Source organism: Pezoporus occidentalis, unplaced genomic scaffold (genome assembly GCF_034315485.1).
Source record: "Pezoporus occidentalis ecotype Australia unplaced genomic scaffold, CSIRO_AGI_Poc_V1 ctg57, whole genome shotgun sequence".
In the NCBI taxonomy this organism is placed as follows: domain Eukaryota; kingdom Metazoa; phylum Chordata; class Aves; order Psittaciformes; family Psittacidae; genus Pezoporus; species Pezoporus occidentalis.
Window position 1 is genome coordinate 2,819,436 of NW_026915910.1, and position 14,830 is coordinate 2,834,265.

A 14,830-nucleotide genomic window follows, 5' to 3' on the forward strand; every position below is an offset into this window, starting at 1 on the left:
AATCAGCATGGTTATGAATCTCTTCAGTGTGCCGTGATCAAAAGAAAAAAGTTTTGTGATGAGTTTTCTCTTTCTCACTTTTTCTCTACAAGACTTAAAATTGCTTTTTTTTTTTTTTTTTAACTCAGTAGATGAGGTACTTCTGCATATCCATCACCAGGGTTATCTCAGTAACAGGACTGCAGCCTGGACCACTTAGGATGCAACTGAAGAAGCAGCTTTGGCTGCTGGTTTCTAATTGCTGGTGATGCAGGAAGGAGGGAACTCAGAAGTTTCTCAGTCTGACAACTAGAAAAATAACAGTATTTCTGAATGACTTCTGGATTCCTAATATTGGTGAGGCTAATTTTTTCCAAGCTGGAATCATACAAATGCGTGCCACCAAAACAAACCTACAGTGCAATTAGAAAGTACAAATACAAGCCAAGAAGACGTCTAAACTGCATTTAATCGGATATTGTCGCATTGAAGGTACTAGTTGCAAAGAGTTATCTAGAACTGGTGCATTGACCCTGGCTGGAGGCCAGGTGCGCACCGAAGCCACTCCGTCACTTTCCTCCTCAACTAGACAGGGCAGAGAAAATATAACAAAAGGCTCATGAGAACTAAGCCTTGTATAGACATTTCACTATTAGAAATTGCTAAATGAAAGCCAGCTTTGTTCTGCCTATTTTATGATTGCTTTTATACTGCATTTTTTTCCTCATGATTACTAAAGATAAGCCTAGAGACAAAGCAGCAGTCCCCTTCCCTATGAAATCTGGAAGGTTTCGGTTTGAAAATAAAAATCACATTAAAATATTTAGTGGTTTTGAAGAGAACTTTGTATTTCCACCAAGATTTAAAATGGGCAGAGTACATATTTCCCTGGAAAAGTGGCACCTTAATGACCTGGTCTGCTACATCAGTACTGGGACTCTCAGAGGACAAGTAGTTTAGCTTGGTCCTGTGGACAATGTGTATTAGAGCCCTCCAAGAGGCTTCAAACAGGCTTTTTATTTCCTGGGCACAGGACTGTATTCCACTTTTGGCTATTACTCAGATGGCTGAGTGAAGAAGTCAAGCGGTCTCTGGGAAGTAAGAGGAGGAACACAAAGCCTTCCACCTTTTGTGCAAAGCAAATTTGAACTCAGTTAAACTACTTTAATCTTTCTTTCAGCATCTAGCACTATGGACTTGGTTTGCTGAGGCATCAAATGAGACATGGCTCTTTATGTGTGTGCAAATGTAGTGATAAAAATTCCCCAATAATTTTATATACTGCTGAGTCACAGAAGATGTTCAGTGCTGCATTGTTCAACCTGCTCTTGTCCTTTAACAATAGAAACCATCTGTTATCACACAATCAAAGAGTATTATATTCTACTTGCTTGGAAGAGTTCTTTTTACCTCTGTTTACTGTTTCAGGAAGCTGATACTGGCTGCAAATTGAAGTAATACTGTGACAATTTTATCCTGTGGATAACTTAAATTTCATAGAGCAGTATGACAAGCAAATGATGTCCTTAAGTCATGCTACTCCTCACCCATAAGGACTGGATTTGGGGCAGCAAGCTATAGATGTGATCCTACTGCCAGTGTCCTAAATAAATTAGTTTCCTGTAGGGTCGGGGTGCCTTGTGGAATGATTCAGTTTTCTGATTCTTCTTTTTTTTTGTGGATATTGAAGTGGTTTCACAATTTTAAAAAGAGCTAACTCCACAGATCCTTCTGATTTGTTCGTATGTAAGCCAGAATACCAGTGACCAAGGAGCCTGTGAAAGCAAACACTGAATTTAGAGTGTTTTAAATTAAAACTGATGTGACCTAATAAATAAACCCATTAGATTAAACTGTCTCCTCTTTAAAATCATATTCTTAAGCTTCATCTCATATTATGAAACATCGTAGTGTTGCATGTGGTTAGGGCTTCCCAGTCCTTCACAAGACACCTAAAACTCTTTTGATTTCGGCTTGTCAACCCATAAATGACCTGAAATGTTTCATACTTGGGGACTACTTCAGGCTGAATGCTTTTTAACGTTTTTAAAGGTTACAGCCAGCTGGCAGAGTCTAGACACAGTCATGCTGTTTAATTCTTATAGACTCATCTAAACTTGCTATTGGGAATTGTCCCTTGCCAAAAGCCAAGTTCCAGTTCCCAGGCTTCAACTGCTGCTTGGCTTAATTGTACAGATGTAGCTTTAACAGCCCAGCAGCATGCAGCAGAAAGCTTCCAGCCTGAAATCGGGTAAAAGCGAGACCCCAGGGTGGAAAAGTAATAAAGCAGTTTTGGGATCAGGAGAGAATGAGGAATGAAAGTACAAGGGATTCAAAGGGAGTCCAGTGCTGGAAGTAAGAAGGGAACAACAGAGTCTGGGGAAGGGAGAAAGCAGAGAGCCTGAAATTAGAAAAAAAAAAGCAAGGAAAATCCCTAGTAGTTAAGGAGGACAGTATGTTCCAACATGGGAGAAGTGACACTGCGTGCAGTTGCATCATCAGGAACCACATTCAATGATGCTAACTGCAAGTAAATAAATCTAGATCCACATAGTTTTTAAAAAGTGCTGCACAGAAAGAACTCACATTTTAATGCCAAATAATTAAATTGTCTAGTGAAGAGAGTTAAAAAGCACTTACCATTCGCATCCAGGTTGGTATAAAGCCTTTGTATAGAGACATAAACCCTTCACCCTGTACAGTTTGAATTAAGCAGTCCATGGAAGACTTACACAGAAGACCTCTAGAAATGTGCAAGGAGAACAAATATTGTTAGGAATACAAATACACAATTTTAAAAATACTCATCTCTCCTGAAAAATGATTTGTATCTGCTAATTTTTTACAAGCAAAGGCGCTTTTGTAGGCTCAGTGGAGTCTAATCAGAACTGAAATCCACTGGAGTAACTGGGTGTGCTCAGGTGGCCATCACAATAATGCTTCCCCTCCCAAACATTTAGTAAATCAGTAAAATGATCATCAAAAAGCTGAAGAGCAAATTAGAAACTTATCACTCCCAGCAAAATGGGTGAAACTCGGGTTTCAGTTTTCTACTGAAAAGTCATCGCCAGAGTGTCTGTACCTTCCCTGCTTGTCTCTTGGCTGGTTCATTACCTGGGTTTTCACCACATCAGCAGGAGTTCCCAGGACAGCAGCTACCAGGCCAGAACAGCAGCTGTCAACAGCAACATATGCTTTAAGAAGAAACTAAGATTTATCACAATGATTAAGCATCATGATTCCAGTTCTAATAATAAAGATACATTAAAACCATTACTATCAAATCATGAGTAATACCTCGTAACATAAACTTGATCTGGGAGAAGGCTCACTAGTATTGCTCTTGCAAAGATGCCCTCACCTCTGTATGTAGTTCTGAGGCAGGGATGAAGGACCCACAACAGGCACTTTATGATATTGTTTACGTAAAGCAGATTTCTTCATAATTTACGGCAGTAAAAGAGGTTGTTCTGCAGGGATTCTATCACTTATTGTTCACTAAAGTTGAAACTAGAGTAGATAAAACAGTACTAATTCTAGAAAAGTGAAAATTCCTATGCACTCACAGATGACAGCAAAGATGTTTAAGTGCATCAGCAAGGTACTTCTACTGAGGGCAGTTTTGTAGCAATCGTTGCATCCTTTCTCTTGTATCTTTTGTAAAGTGATACCCCCTCAGGCAAAAAATAACCCATCAAAATTATAAAGGTGCATTTCATCAGCAATATCACAACCAAAAAATAGGGGCTTCTTGGCACAGAGAGGAGGATCAAGACAGCAAGGCTGGAAATGCTCCACAGTGGAGAAAAGCAGTAATTGAGGAACAGGCACCTGGCAACACTGTGAGTCACACCATTGTCCACAAGTGGCGTATTCAGAAGCAAGAAGTGTTTCACTGAGTCATAAGTGGTCAAATCTGTAAAGAGGATAATGAGAAAAAACAGCACGGTCAGAAGTAAATGGTATCTGTGGTGTACACCACATAGGATGAGGCTTGTCAAGACCTGTATTTCCACTGCTGCTCCTCCCTGTTGGCATGGCTAGTACTCTGTCCTCAGTTTCTGATGACTTTTGTGGCATCTAAGTCCTCTCTTTAGCTATGTGAATGCATGCTCCTTTCTGTTACCTTCTTACCAGATTTACCCTACAGATGATAAAATGATGCCAAATGGAAAATTCTGCAAAATAAGACTGCATATTAATGTTGTGTATGGAGAGACATACCTTAGTTAACAGTCATCCTGCAGCCTCATTTAGCAGCTCCTGCTGCAAACATTATCCATCCAGTGATTCTTTACTGGTGCTTAGAAAGTAAGCTTACAGTATCTCTCATTTTCTACCTTCAAAGACATTTTTTGGACATGCTGCTAACATAACCCTATGTTGAATGACCTAGAAATTGGTAGCTATCATGTCAAAGGAAATGAAACATCCAAAAGAAAAAATTGCCAAGGCAATTCTATAGTATGTGCCAAGCACCAAGTATTTTATGGTGGGAACCTGCACGCAGTGTCTTTCTCAAAGACATCTCCCTCCTTACTTTACAAAGGAAGGAGAACAAAGACCATCCAACATATCCTAGCAGTTTTGGAGAGACATAGGAAAGATCTATCTATATGTGGAAAAAGCGAGTGTTTCTTGGATCAGCCAAGCACTCGGGCAGCCACTCTGCAGCTCCATCACAGAATCACAGACTCCCAGGGGTTGCAAGGGACCTCAAAAGATCATCTAGTCCAACCCCCCTGCAAGAACAGGGTAACCTAGAGTACATCACACAGGAACTTGTCCAGGCGGGCCTTGAATATCTCCAATGTAGGAGACTCCACAACCCCCCTGGGGAACCTGTTCCAGTGCTCTGTCACTCTCACAGTAAAGAAATTTTTCCTGATGTTCACATGGAACCTCCTATACTCCAGTTTACACCCATTGCCCCTTGTCCTATCACTGGACATCACTGAAAAAAAAACTAGCTCCATCAGCCTGACACTCACCCTTTACATATTTGTAAACATTGATGAGGTCATCCCTCAGTCTCCTCCAAGCTAAAGAGACCCAGCTCCCTCAGCCTCTCCTCATAAGGGAGATGTTCCACTCCCTTAATCATCTTTGTAGCTCTGCGCTGGACTCTTTCAAGCAATTCCCTGTTCTTCTTGAACTGAGGGGCCCAGAACTGGACACAATATTCCAGATGAGGCCTCACCAAGGCAGAGTAGAGGGGAAGGAGAACCTCTCTTGACCTATTAACCACACCCTTTCTAATGCACCCTAGGATGCCATTGGCCTTCTTGGCCACAAGGGCACATTGCTGGCTCATGGTCATCCTCCTATCCGCCAGGACCCCCAGGTCTCTTTCCCCTTCACTACTGTCCAGCAGGTAAGCCCCCAACCTGTACTGGTACATGGGGTTGTTCTTCCCCAGATGCAAGACTGTTGAATTTCATCAAGTTTCTCCCTGCCCAACTCTCCAGCCTGTCCAGGTCTCGCTGAATGGCAACACAGCCCTCTGGTGTGTCAGCCACTCCTCCCAGTTTAGTATCATCAGCAAACTTGCTGAGGGTACACTCAGTTCCCTCATCCAGGTCGTTGATGAAAATATTAAACAGCACTGGTCCCAGCACCAACCCCTGAGGGACTCCACTAGTCACAGACCTCCAGCTAGATTCTGCCCCATTGACCACAACTCTCTGCCTTCTTCCTTTCAACCAGTTCTTGACCCACCTCACTACCTGATCATCAAGCCCACACTTCCTTAGCTTATCTATGAGGATGCTGTGGGAGACAGTATCAAATGCCTTACTGAAATCAAGAAAAAACACATCTACCGCTCTACCATCATCCATCCACCTAGTTACTTCCTCATAGAAGGCTATAAGGTTGGTCAAATATGACTCCCCCTTGGTAAAACCATGTTGGCTGCTCTTAATGACGCCCTCATCCTTGATATGCCTAGAGATGGTGTCAAGAATAAGTTGTTCCATCACCTTTCCAGGGATGGAGGCAAGGCTGACCTGTCTATAATTACCCGGGTCCTCCTTCTTGCCCTTCTTATAGACTGGCGTGACGTTTGCCATCCTCCAATCCTCAGGCACCTCTCCTGTTTCCCACAACTTACCAAAGACGATGGAGAGTGGCCCGGCAATGACCTCCGCCAGCTCCCTCAGCACCCGCGGGTGTATTCCATCCGGACCCATCGATTTATAGATGTCCAGATTACTTAACTGATCCCTAACCCAATCCTCATCTACCAAAGCAAACTCCTCCTTTATCCTGACTCCTTCTGGGGCTATAGGAATCTGGGTCCCCTGGGGAGAGTCTGCAGGAGTAAAGACAGAGGCAAAAAAGGCATTCAGCACCTCTGCCTTCTTTATATCTTCTGTCTCCAGGGCACCCACCTCATTCAGCAGTGGGCCTATATTGCCTCTTGTGTTAGTTTTATCTGCTATGTATTTGAAAAAGCCCTTTCTATTGTCCTTAACCTGACTTGCAAGATTAAGTTCCAAGGAGGCCTTAGCTGTCCTAATTGCCTCCCTACATTCTCTAACAACTGTCCTATATTCCTCCCAAGTGGCCAGCCCATCCTTCCATAATCCATAGATTCTCTTTTTCCGTATGAGTTTGCCGAGCAGTTCCTTGTTTAACCATGCTGGTCTCCGGCTCCCCTACTTGACTTCCTACCCATTGGGATACTCTGATCCTGAGCTTGGAAGAAGTGGTCCTTGAATGCTGACCAACTATCTTGAGCCCCTTTACCACCTAGTACCCTTTCCCATGAGACTTCCCTTAGCAATTGATTGAAGAGGCCAAAGTTGGCCCTTCGGAAATTCAGAATCATGGCCTTGCTAGATATTCTGTTCCTGCCACACAGGATCCTAAACTCCACCATCTCATGGTCACTGCAGCCAAGGCTGCTATTCATTGCCCTTGCCCTCCTTGTAATAATTTCATCACTGCCAACCTGAAAAACCAGCAGCGGATAGCAGTCAGAGGGCTGCACCAGATCAGAGAGTTTCCTTTTAACATCTCTAATCTGAGACCCAGGTAGGCAGCAGACTTCCCTGTGGGATGGATCTGTTCCCCTCAGAAGGGAGTCACCCACCACAATTACTCTTCTTTTCTTCTTCGTTGAGGAAGTTCTAAGGCATGGGGGTGAGTGGCAAGCCCTAGGTGACTCACTAGATGGATCTACCCCTCCATCTCCGTTTACCTGGCCCTGTAGTTCCAAGACCTTGTACCTGTTATTCAAGGGCAAGTGGGAGGGAGAAAGGGATTGCGAGGGTTTTCGCTTACCTCTCTGAGGAGGGACCTCCTTCCATACCTCCTTGTCCCTTAAGTTCACTCCTTCTATCTGATGGTAGGAGGGAAGGGGATCCATCACTTGTTCAACCACTTCCCTCTGCCCTTGTCTTAGGGTGTGGCTCCACCAATCAATTTCACTTTCACATTCTCTGATAGCTCTCAACCTTTCTACCTCCTCCCTCAGTTCAGCCGCCTGCCTGAGCAGATCATTTATTCGCTCACACAAGCGGTGTCACTGGCTCTCTCCAGTACAAGTGCCAGGCTCAGGCATTCACTGCAGCCAGAGACCTGCACGGCCACATGTCTGCAGGAAGGCTCAGTCTGGCTACCCACATTATTCCTCACTACAGGTTTTGATCGAGTGGTGACCATGATCTATCTGGTCGATCAGTCCGTCTACATCTCTCTGCACAAGCAAGCAGTCCTTCCTCCTCCTGCGCTCCAGGCGAGTCCTCTTGATCAGGCGGTCACCCTACTCGCCTGCCTGTGTGAACTGCCAAGCAAACTGCCTCGACCCGCTCTGTTTGCCGCGCTCCTGGTCGCTTGCGCTCCCTGGGCAGGTCTTTAACCAGTCACAGCTGGTGCTGCTCCTCCTGGCTCCACTCCTGGTGTGTCAGCTCCTTGCGTGAGCTGAGCTGCCGGCTCCTGGGCAAGTCCTGTCGAGGACTTGAGGCTCCCTCCTCGGTGGCTCTTGTTGCTCTGAGGTGAGGCTCCTGGACGCTGATCTCGCCCCACTCCGCTCCGGTGTTGCAGGCGTCCTCCCTCAAGCTACTCACCCCACACTTTGTTCATCTGGACACTGACCCATGGACCATCTCCCTAGCTCAGGCTTGGACCTGTGTCATCACCACAGACATTGTGATCACTGAGCTGTGTCAGACCCTGGCCACCCTACCCAGGCCTGATGCTGGCACAGCTTCCTAGCTTGGCCTCAGATCTGTCTCATCACCACACTCTTTCCTGAGGATCTGGATCTTTGGGAGACCTGGCTGCCAGTGCAGGCTCTGCCCTGCTCACCTTGATTGGGCAGCAGGGGCTGTGTTGTAGCTGGCAAGGTCCCTTCTCTTCTGGCTGTTGGACCCTGCAGCTCCCACCTCACCATCCCTTAGGCTCAGGCACAGACTGTTTTTTTTTAAGTGACTTGATTTTTGCAGGACTGAAACAGAAGTGCACAAGGCAGAAATCACCTGCAGTGCACTCCAAACAGGTCCCCAATGTAGATAAGCAAGCGACTAAGAGCAGGGGAGCAGCTGAGCTCGTCTTTCTTAAAGCTTAGCTGCAGTCTTAAGTGTGGCAGACCAAGTTACTACATTTACCTCCCATGTTCACCAGAGCAGCTCTCTGGACATTTGGCACCCATCCAGCCCAAAGCCCCCGTACTCCTCCTTCAGACAGGATCTTCATAAACGCATGGTGCACTCCTTGAAACCTGCAATCAATATGCAACTAGTAGGTAGAGAGCCCAGTAATGGAGAAGTCTTTGCATCTTTGAATCCCCCACCCTCCCCACTGGCCAGAGCCATTGCATGCTTCCCAGGCATCTTAGTGCCCTGCCTCTGGGAGGACACAGAGCAGCTGTGGAAAAGAGGTGTCGGAAAACAGGGAGAACCACAGCATGGGCCAAAGAGTAATCATTAACAGGAAGAAAACACCAGCTTCGAGAGGAACTGACCGTAACGGCTTTTCTTCCAACTTCCTTCTTCCCTCCATCTGCATCTGCACCTTCACCAGATCAGTTGGACTGGCAAAAAGCTGTCCGATGGCACCCGCACACATGCCTCCAACTACAGCTTTCCTGCCAAATGGGAAAAAAACATGCTGCAGGATACACTGAAAATGGCAGTGCATGAGCTAAAGAGTTCAGCAGCACAGCCCAGATGAAACAAGTGTAAATGGTTATTCCCAGGCAGACAGCTTTTAGGGCTGCAGGACTTCTACAGTAAGGATAGTCCCCAAACAGGCAATAGTATAAATATGCAATATTACCAGAAGGGAAAGCTCCCATCTTCAGCCCTGCCAAGCACAGAGTCATGGAGATGCTCGTATGCAACCATCCGAACACCAGAGTACACTGCTGGAAATAAAAGCAGGAAACAGTTCTTGGGGCTGCCATTTCTGTAGGTCACCCTGTGATAGAGAGAGCAAGAAACTGGTTGTAAAACACTCCGGAGCTTGCCTGGGTCAGCTGGTCACTGCTCTCACGTTCGTGATCACAGGGTGGAAAGGGAGGAAGCTACCTGGTAGCAATGTCAGAGCCATGACTTTTAGCATCAGAAGATGTATCTGGATGAGCCATACATCTGCCAGGAGGCACCACAGTTTATGCCTCCACGCTAAGGAGATGTGACCGCATTGCTTCCCTCTCAGCTGATGCCAAGCACAAAACCTCACACATGTGCTTTTGAGCTTTGTTGCTGTTACCATATTTGCCCTATCCCTGGAAGCATTCAAGGCCAGGCTGGATGTGGCTTGGTATGGAATACCCCTTTGGCTAGTTTGGGTCAGGTGTCCTGTCTCTGCTCTCTCTGGCTTCTTGTGCCCCTCCTCACTGGCACAGCATGAAAGGCTGAAAAGTCCTTGATCAGGGTAAGCTGATAAGCAGCAAAAGCATTACTTAGCAACAAATAAAACATCTGTGTTACCAGTGTTATTCTCAGACTAAAGCCAAAACACAGCACTGCACCAGCTACTAGGAAGAAAATTCTATCCCAGCCAATACCAAGACACAAGCTGACACTCCAAAAGGCTGTTAGCCACAGAAGGCAGGACCCAAACTAATCCCGTCATGAGCAGACAATCACCTATGTGTCAGTAGACGGCTGGCGTGGCTCCTTGCCAGAGCTTGAACGATGCCAGCTGCAGTGTGCAGCATGCCGCGGTAAGGGACCGCCTGCCCAGTACCAGCTCCACTGCCACGAACAGCAGCTTCACCGTGGACCTGCAGTCGAGTTTTTGTCAGGTCAAGGGGAAATGTCACTGAGGAGAAAAAGCAGGGAACAAACATGAATACGAGTGCAGCTGCAGGGAGACTTACCATGCTGGTAACATCTGCACCACATCCCCCTGCCAGTTGGCCAAGAGAGCTGTGCAAGCAGCAGTAGGCAGCAGAGACTGTACCCAGTGTGGGTGGAGAACAGACTATTCATGTCCAGATCTGCTGAAAGTGGCTCTGGGCAGGAGTAACTAAAATTCTCATCAGACACCATCTCTTGATCCCCGATTTCTTTTTGCTGGCTTGTTATGCAATGTGCGTACTTTCCAAGAGACTCTGGATTTAAAATCTTGTTCCAGTTACTCCTCAAGAATAAAGATCAATCAAATATCATGGAGCGTGTGGCCTCTCCAGTTCTACCCAGCATAGTGGCAGCATATGTTACAGTCAGGAGCAACCCTACAGTGACCATCGCAGTACAGGCACACAGGTGAGCATCTGTTCTACGAACCACCCTTAACCGTGCTGCTTTTCTGATCTAGACACAAAATCACATTTAGCTTATTATTTCTTTCACTGAAATATCTTCTGGCCAGGGAAGGTGCTCCAATTTGATCTCAGCTTCCTAGGGCTGCTCCTCAAACAGTGTGAGTATGTATTTGCTGCCCCTAGTTTCAGTTCCAGGCAGGGAGTGTCTCAGTGGGTGGTGGACCTTCCCAGCCTGTCTCCGGCAGCGAGGGACCAGGAGCAGGGCTTGCCTTTGGCTGTATACCTCTGTGACACACTATGCTACAGCATCCTTCCAGAGCAGGACTTGGAGGTGCTGAGGGAATGCAGAAACACTCAAAGCCTCAGCAGATTTCTGGTATATTTGTGCATTAAGTTTGGTATCCATATTTAAAGATTAGCAAAGATTGAGAAGTTACAAATCATTAGAGCAGTGCAACAGATTTGCCTGCAAGAGCTTGGGGAAATTATAGAATATGCTCTTGTAGAAAATATGTAGAATATGCTGAGAAATATTCCAAGTTACTGATTACTATTCACCCTGGCTATGCAGATGCCAGGGTGCCTCCTTCCTTCATTTCAGGAAGGAAATGCACTATAGTCCATTTTTACAGACATCCCCGGTGTAACCAAAACTCTAAGATTTCTTTTTCTTTTTTTTTTCTTTTTATTAAGCTGCATTAACTATGAAAAACAAATCCCTGCTAGAGCTTCCTGTCTCTATAGTCATCTTCCAGAAACCCAGCAAGTGCAAAGCGTAAGCCAGTGACAGCATCTCTGTGTTAATTACTGCAGCCCCTCAGCCTCGGAGGCAGAGATTTAGACCTGAAAAACTCTTCCCTCCAGCCACAGTCAGGTGGCACAAAATATTTACAAGCCTTAAATCATTGAACAGTGGTGACAAGCACAGCGGAACAAACAGATTCGCTGGAATGAATGCCAAGGAACGAGGTATTTGGGGACTGAAGTTCCCCCTGCCTCCCCTAAGTAAATGTGGACCCCCTTCCCTCTCAGAAAATCAGAGTGAGTTGTACCTAGTTCTGCCACAGCGGCTGCACAGGCTGACAGAGCGAATTTGCTGGCTCGGGGCCATCTCTCTGGAAGAGGTAAGCTCTTCTCTTCTTCTGCAGGTGACATCTAGCGTCCAGCATGAAACAGGGCGAACCAGCCGCCCTGCTAGGGTCTGCAGCAAAAGCAGACCCTAGCCCAGCTCTGTTCTGGGTCGTTTACCTGACTAATTATCGACGGTCATGGTCCTCCAGCGCCAGCAGCAAGAACTGCAGCAGCACAAGTGCCTCCTGCAGAGCTGCAGGGTCCTGGTGCAGTGACACAGGAGAGTCTTCTACAACAGCCTCCTGGGAAATGTAGTCTGTCACCAGCGCTGCTGTCTGGCAGGAAACCGTCAGTGCAGATACGGTCACACACACTCTTATTGCCCAATTGCCCAATGTGTATATGTATAAAAAATCATTATTGAAACCTCAAGATTATGAGAACATGTTTGGGGTTTGTTTGCTTTATGGGGTGCTGTCAGCAGTGCCTAGGGAGCCCCAAACTGCATCCCCGTGGCAAACATCTGCACAGGAATCTGGATAGATGATTTGATCCAGATCTGGTGTAACAAAAGCTGCATAAGCAACAGCTCCATGTCAATGTGGAGTGCTGGAGTGCTTGTAGCAACTTCCGTCTCCTGAGGATTAGGCACAGAGGAGTGTGGTTTGAGCAAGAGGCACACAAACTTGGGAAGGCAGAAGCAGATCTCTGCCCAAAGCCCCTGTGTGAAAAGCTCTAAGCTTTTCCTGGCCAAATGCTGAAGCCCTGTTAATTGTGTGCCAGCCCTCGTTTCTGTTAAATTAATGTAAGCATATTTAGGTTCTCATGAAAAAAGGCATGTGCTGTTCAAGAGAAATATCTCATTTATCATGAAGGCTCAGCTGAATCACTAAGTTAATCATTAGCCATTAATCACTAATCCTCGTGCTGAGGATTTGAGGAGTTTTTGGGTCACAAACTTATCCCAGAACACCTCCCTGTCTAACAGCCTAACATTTTGGTCCTGGTCGCAGCTATTCAGACAAATGAAGGGACCACTGCAATATGCGGCTATAGTCAGATGAATTTATCTCACCAGTCACCAGTAATGAGTATTAAACTGGATCCTTCTTTGGGTTAGAATTTATGCAGTGATAAATTACCAACAAACCCCTGATTAAATGGGAATAAAGCATATTCCAGTTTAATGCTAGCATGCCTGGCTGCACTGAGGGTACGAGTGGTTCACAACCTTATTCCAGACAGTTTATGCAGGCTGCTGTTGGCACTTTTCTGCCTCTCTCCATAGCTATTCTCTGGGTTTGGGTCAGCTTGTGCCACTGTGTATCAGTGTTGCGTATCATTGATTCACAATTCAGATTGGAGAGGACCTTCAGAGGTCCCCTAGTACAGTCCTCTGCCAAGAGCAGGGGCAGCTTCAGGGTTACATCAGGTTGCCCAGGGTCTTGTTTGGACACCTACTGAAAGCCTCCGAGGATGGGATTTCACACCCACAGTCTGTTCTGGTGCTTAACCATTTTGTGATCTTTTTTTTTTTTCCTTATATTTGGTCAAAATTTCCCATGTTGCATCCTGTGTCCATTGTTTCTCATCCCTTAGACCTCTGCAAACAGTCTCACACTTTCTTCTCTTTAACCTAGTGCTTTAGGGGGTGGAAACCAACTAGATCTCTCCTTCACATGAACCCCATAAAATTGTATCCTGTAGAGAGAGCAGCTCTCCATGGTCATTTTTGGTCTGAGGAAATAAACCAGACAGATTTGGATATGGCAGTGATGAAAGAATTTTCTCTTCCCACTGGATCTCTGAAATAAGCCTGGCTTGGAGAGGGACACTTGTGTGAACATCGCTGTGATTTGTGGAGCAGAGAAGGGCCATTGCTCGCAGAGGTCTATCAAACAGCTGGAGTTTATATATTCCCAAATCCTGAGGAAGACAGCTCCAGCAGAGCCATCTCTTCTCCAGGCTGAACTAGCCTAGCTGCCTCAGCCTGTCATCAAATGACAGATGCTCCAGCCCTTTGTGAAGTTCTTGGCACTTCACTGGGCTCACTCCAGTCTGTCCATGTCTCTCTTGCACTGGGGAGCCCAGAACAGGACCCAGCACTCCACATGGATCTCCAGCACTGAGCAGAAGGGGAGGATCATGACCTGCTGGCAATGCTCTTCCTAGTGCAGCCCAGCCTGCTGTTGAGTGCAAAGGCACATTTCTGACTCATTCTCTACATGGTGTCCACCAGGACCCCAGATCTGCCAAGCTACTTTCCACCCAGGTGGCTCCCAGCCTGTACTGATAGGCTTATTCCTACCCAGGGGCAGGACTTGGCATTTCCCTTTGCTGAACTTCATGAGGTCACTTTGTTGCCGAGAAACGTTGGATTAGATGATTCTTGAGATCCTTTCCAACCTTGTATTCTGTGGCTATATAAGCCCCTGTTTTCCTGTTTCTCCAGCCTGTTGAGACTCCTCTGAATGGCAGCACACCCATCTGTCTATCAACTACTCCTCCTAGTTTTGTATTGTCTTCACATACGCTGAGTGTGTGCAGGGGCAGGCTGTGAGCACACTTCCTAGGCTTTTTTATACTACTGAATTCTGTACATAGTGTTAGTGTGATACTTCTACACACACAAATCAACCTGACCTCTCTGAAATGTCTACTGACATTATAGTGATATTAAAGGGGCCACCATCATGTTTTTAACTATCAGTTTGACCTCCGAAGCCTTTCTGTGCCCCTCAGACACTGGACACACATCCAGCCTTTAATGAGATTGTATCAGGCAGGTGAAAGATACCTTTCATAGGGCTTACTGCTTCAGGTGACACTTGCAGAAGTTTCTTGCCGTCTGACTTAATGAAAACCAGATGTCTGCAAATTACAGCCTCTCTGCTTTGTGATCTTGATATTGCCAAAAATACTTGTTTTAACTGAAGAAAGTGACACACTGCTTTGCCACAGAGCCCCTGGCTGTGTCCCTGCCTGCTTGGGTAGCCTTCAGCAACGGGTGCGAAGTTTAGGGATTTGGCAAAGCAGCATCCAAGTTTCGCAAGCAGTGGAGTT

General features: G+C 46.1%; 1 protein-coding gene across 1 annotated transcript; it reads right to left on the minus strand.

The window, feature by feature from the left end:
- Nucleotides 1-430: 430 nt before the first annotated feature.
- Nucleotides 431-12,108, minus strand: SLC25A27 (solute carrier family 25 member 27). The gene is given in 10 exon segments (XM_062638475.1): nt 431-564; nt 2,620-2,722; nt 3,062-3,154; nt 3,811-3,895; nt 8,592-8,704; nt 8,948-9,070; nt 9,262-9,346; nt 10,077-10,120; nt 10,122-10,251; nt 11,749-12,108. Coding segments are annotated over 10 exon segments (951 nt in total). The 5' UTR covers nt 11,852-12,108; the 3' UTR covers nt 431-492.
- Between the last annotated feature and the right edge of the window lie 2,722 nt (nt 12,109-14,830).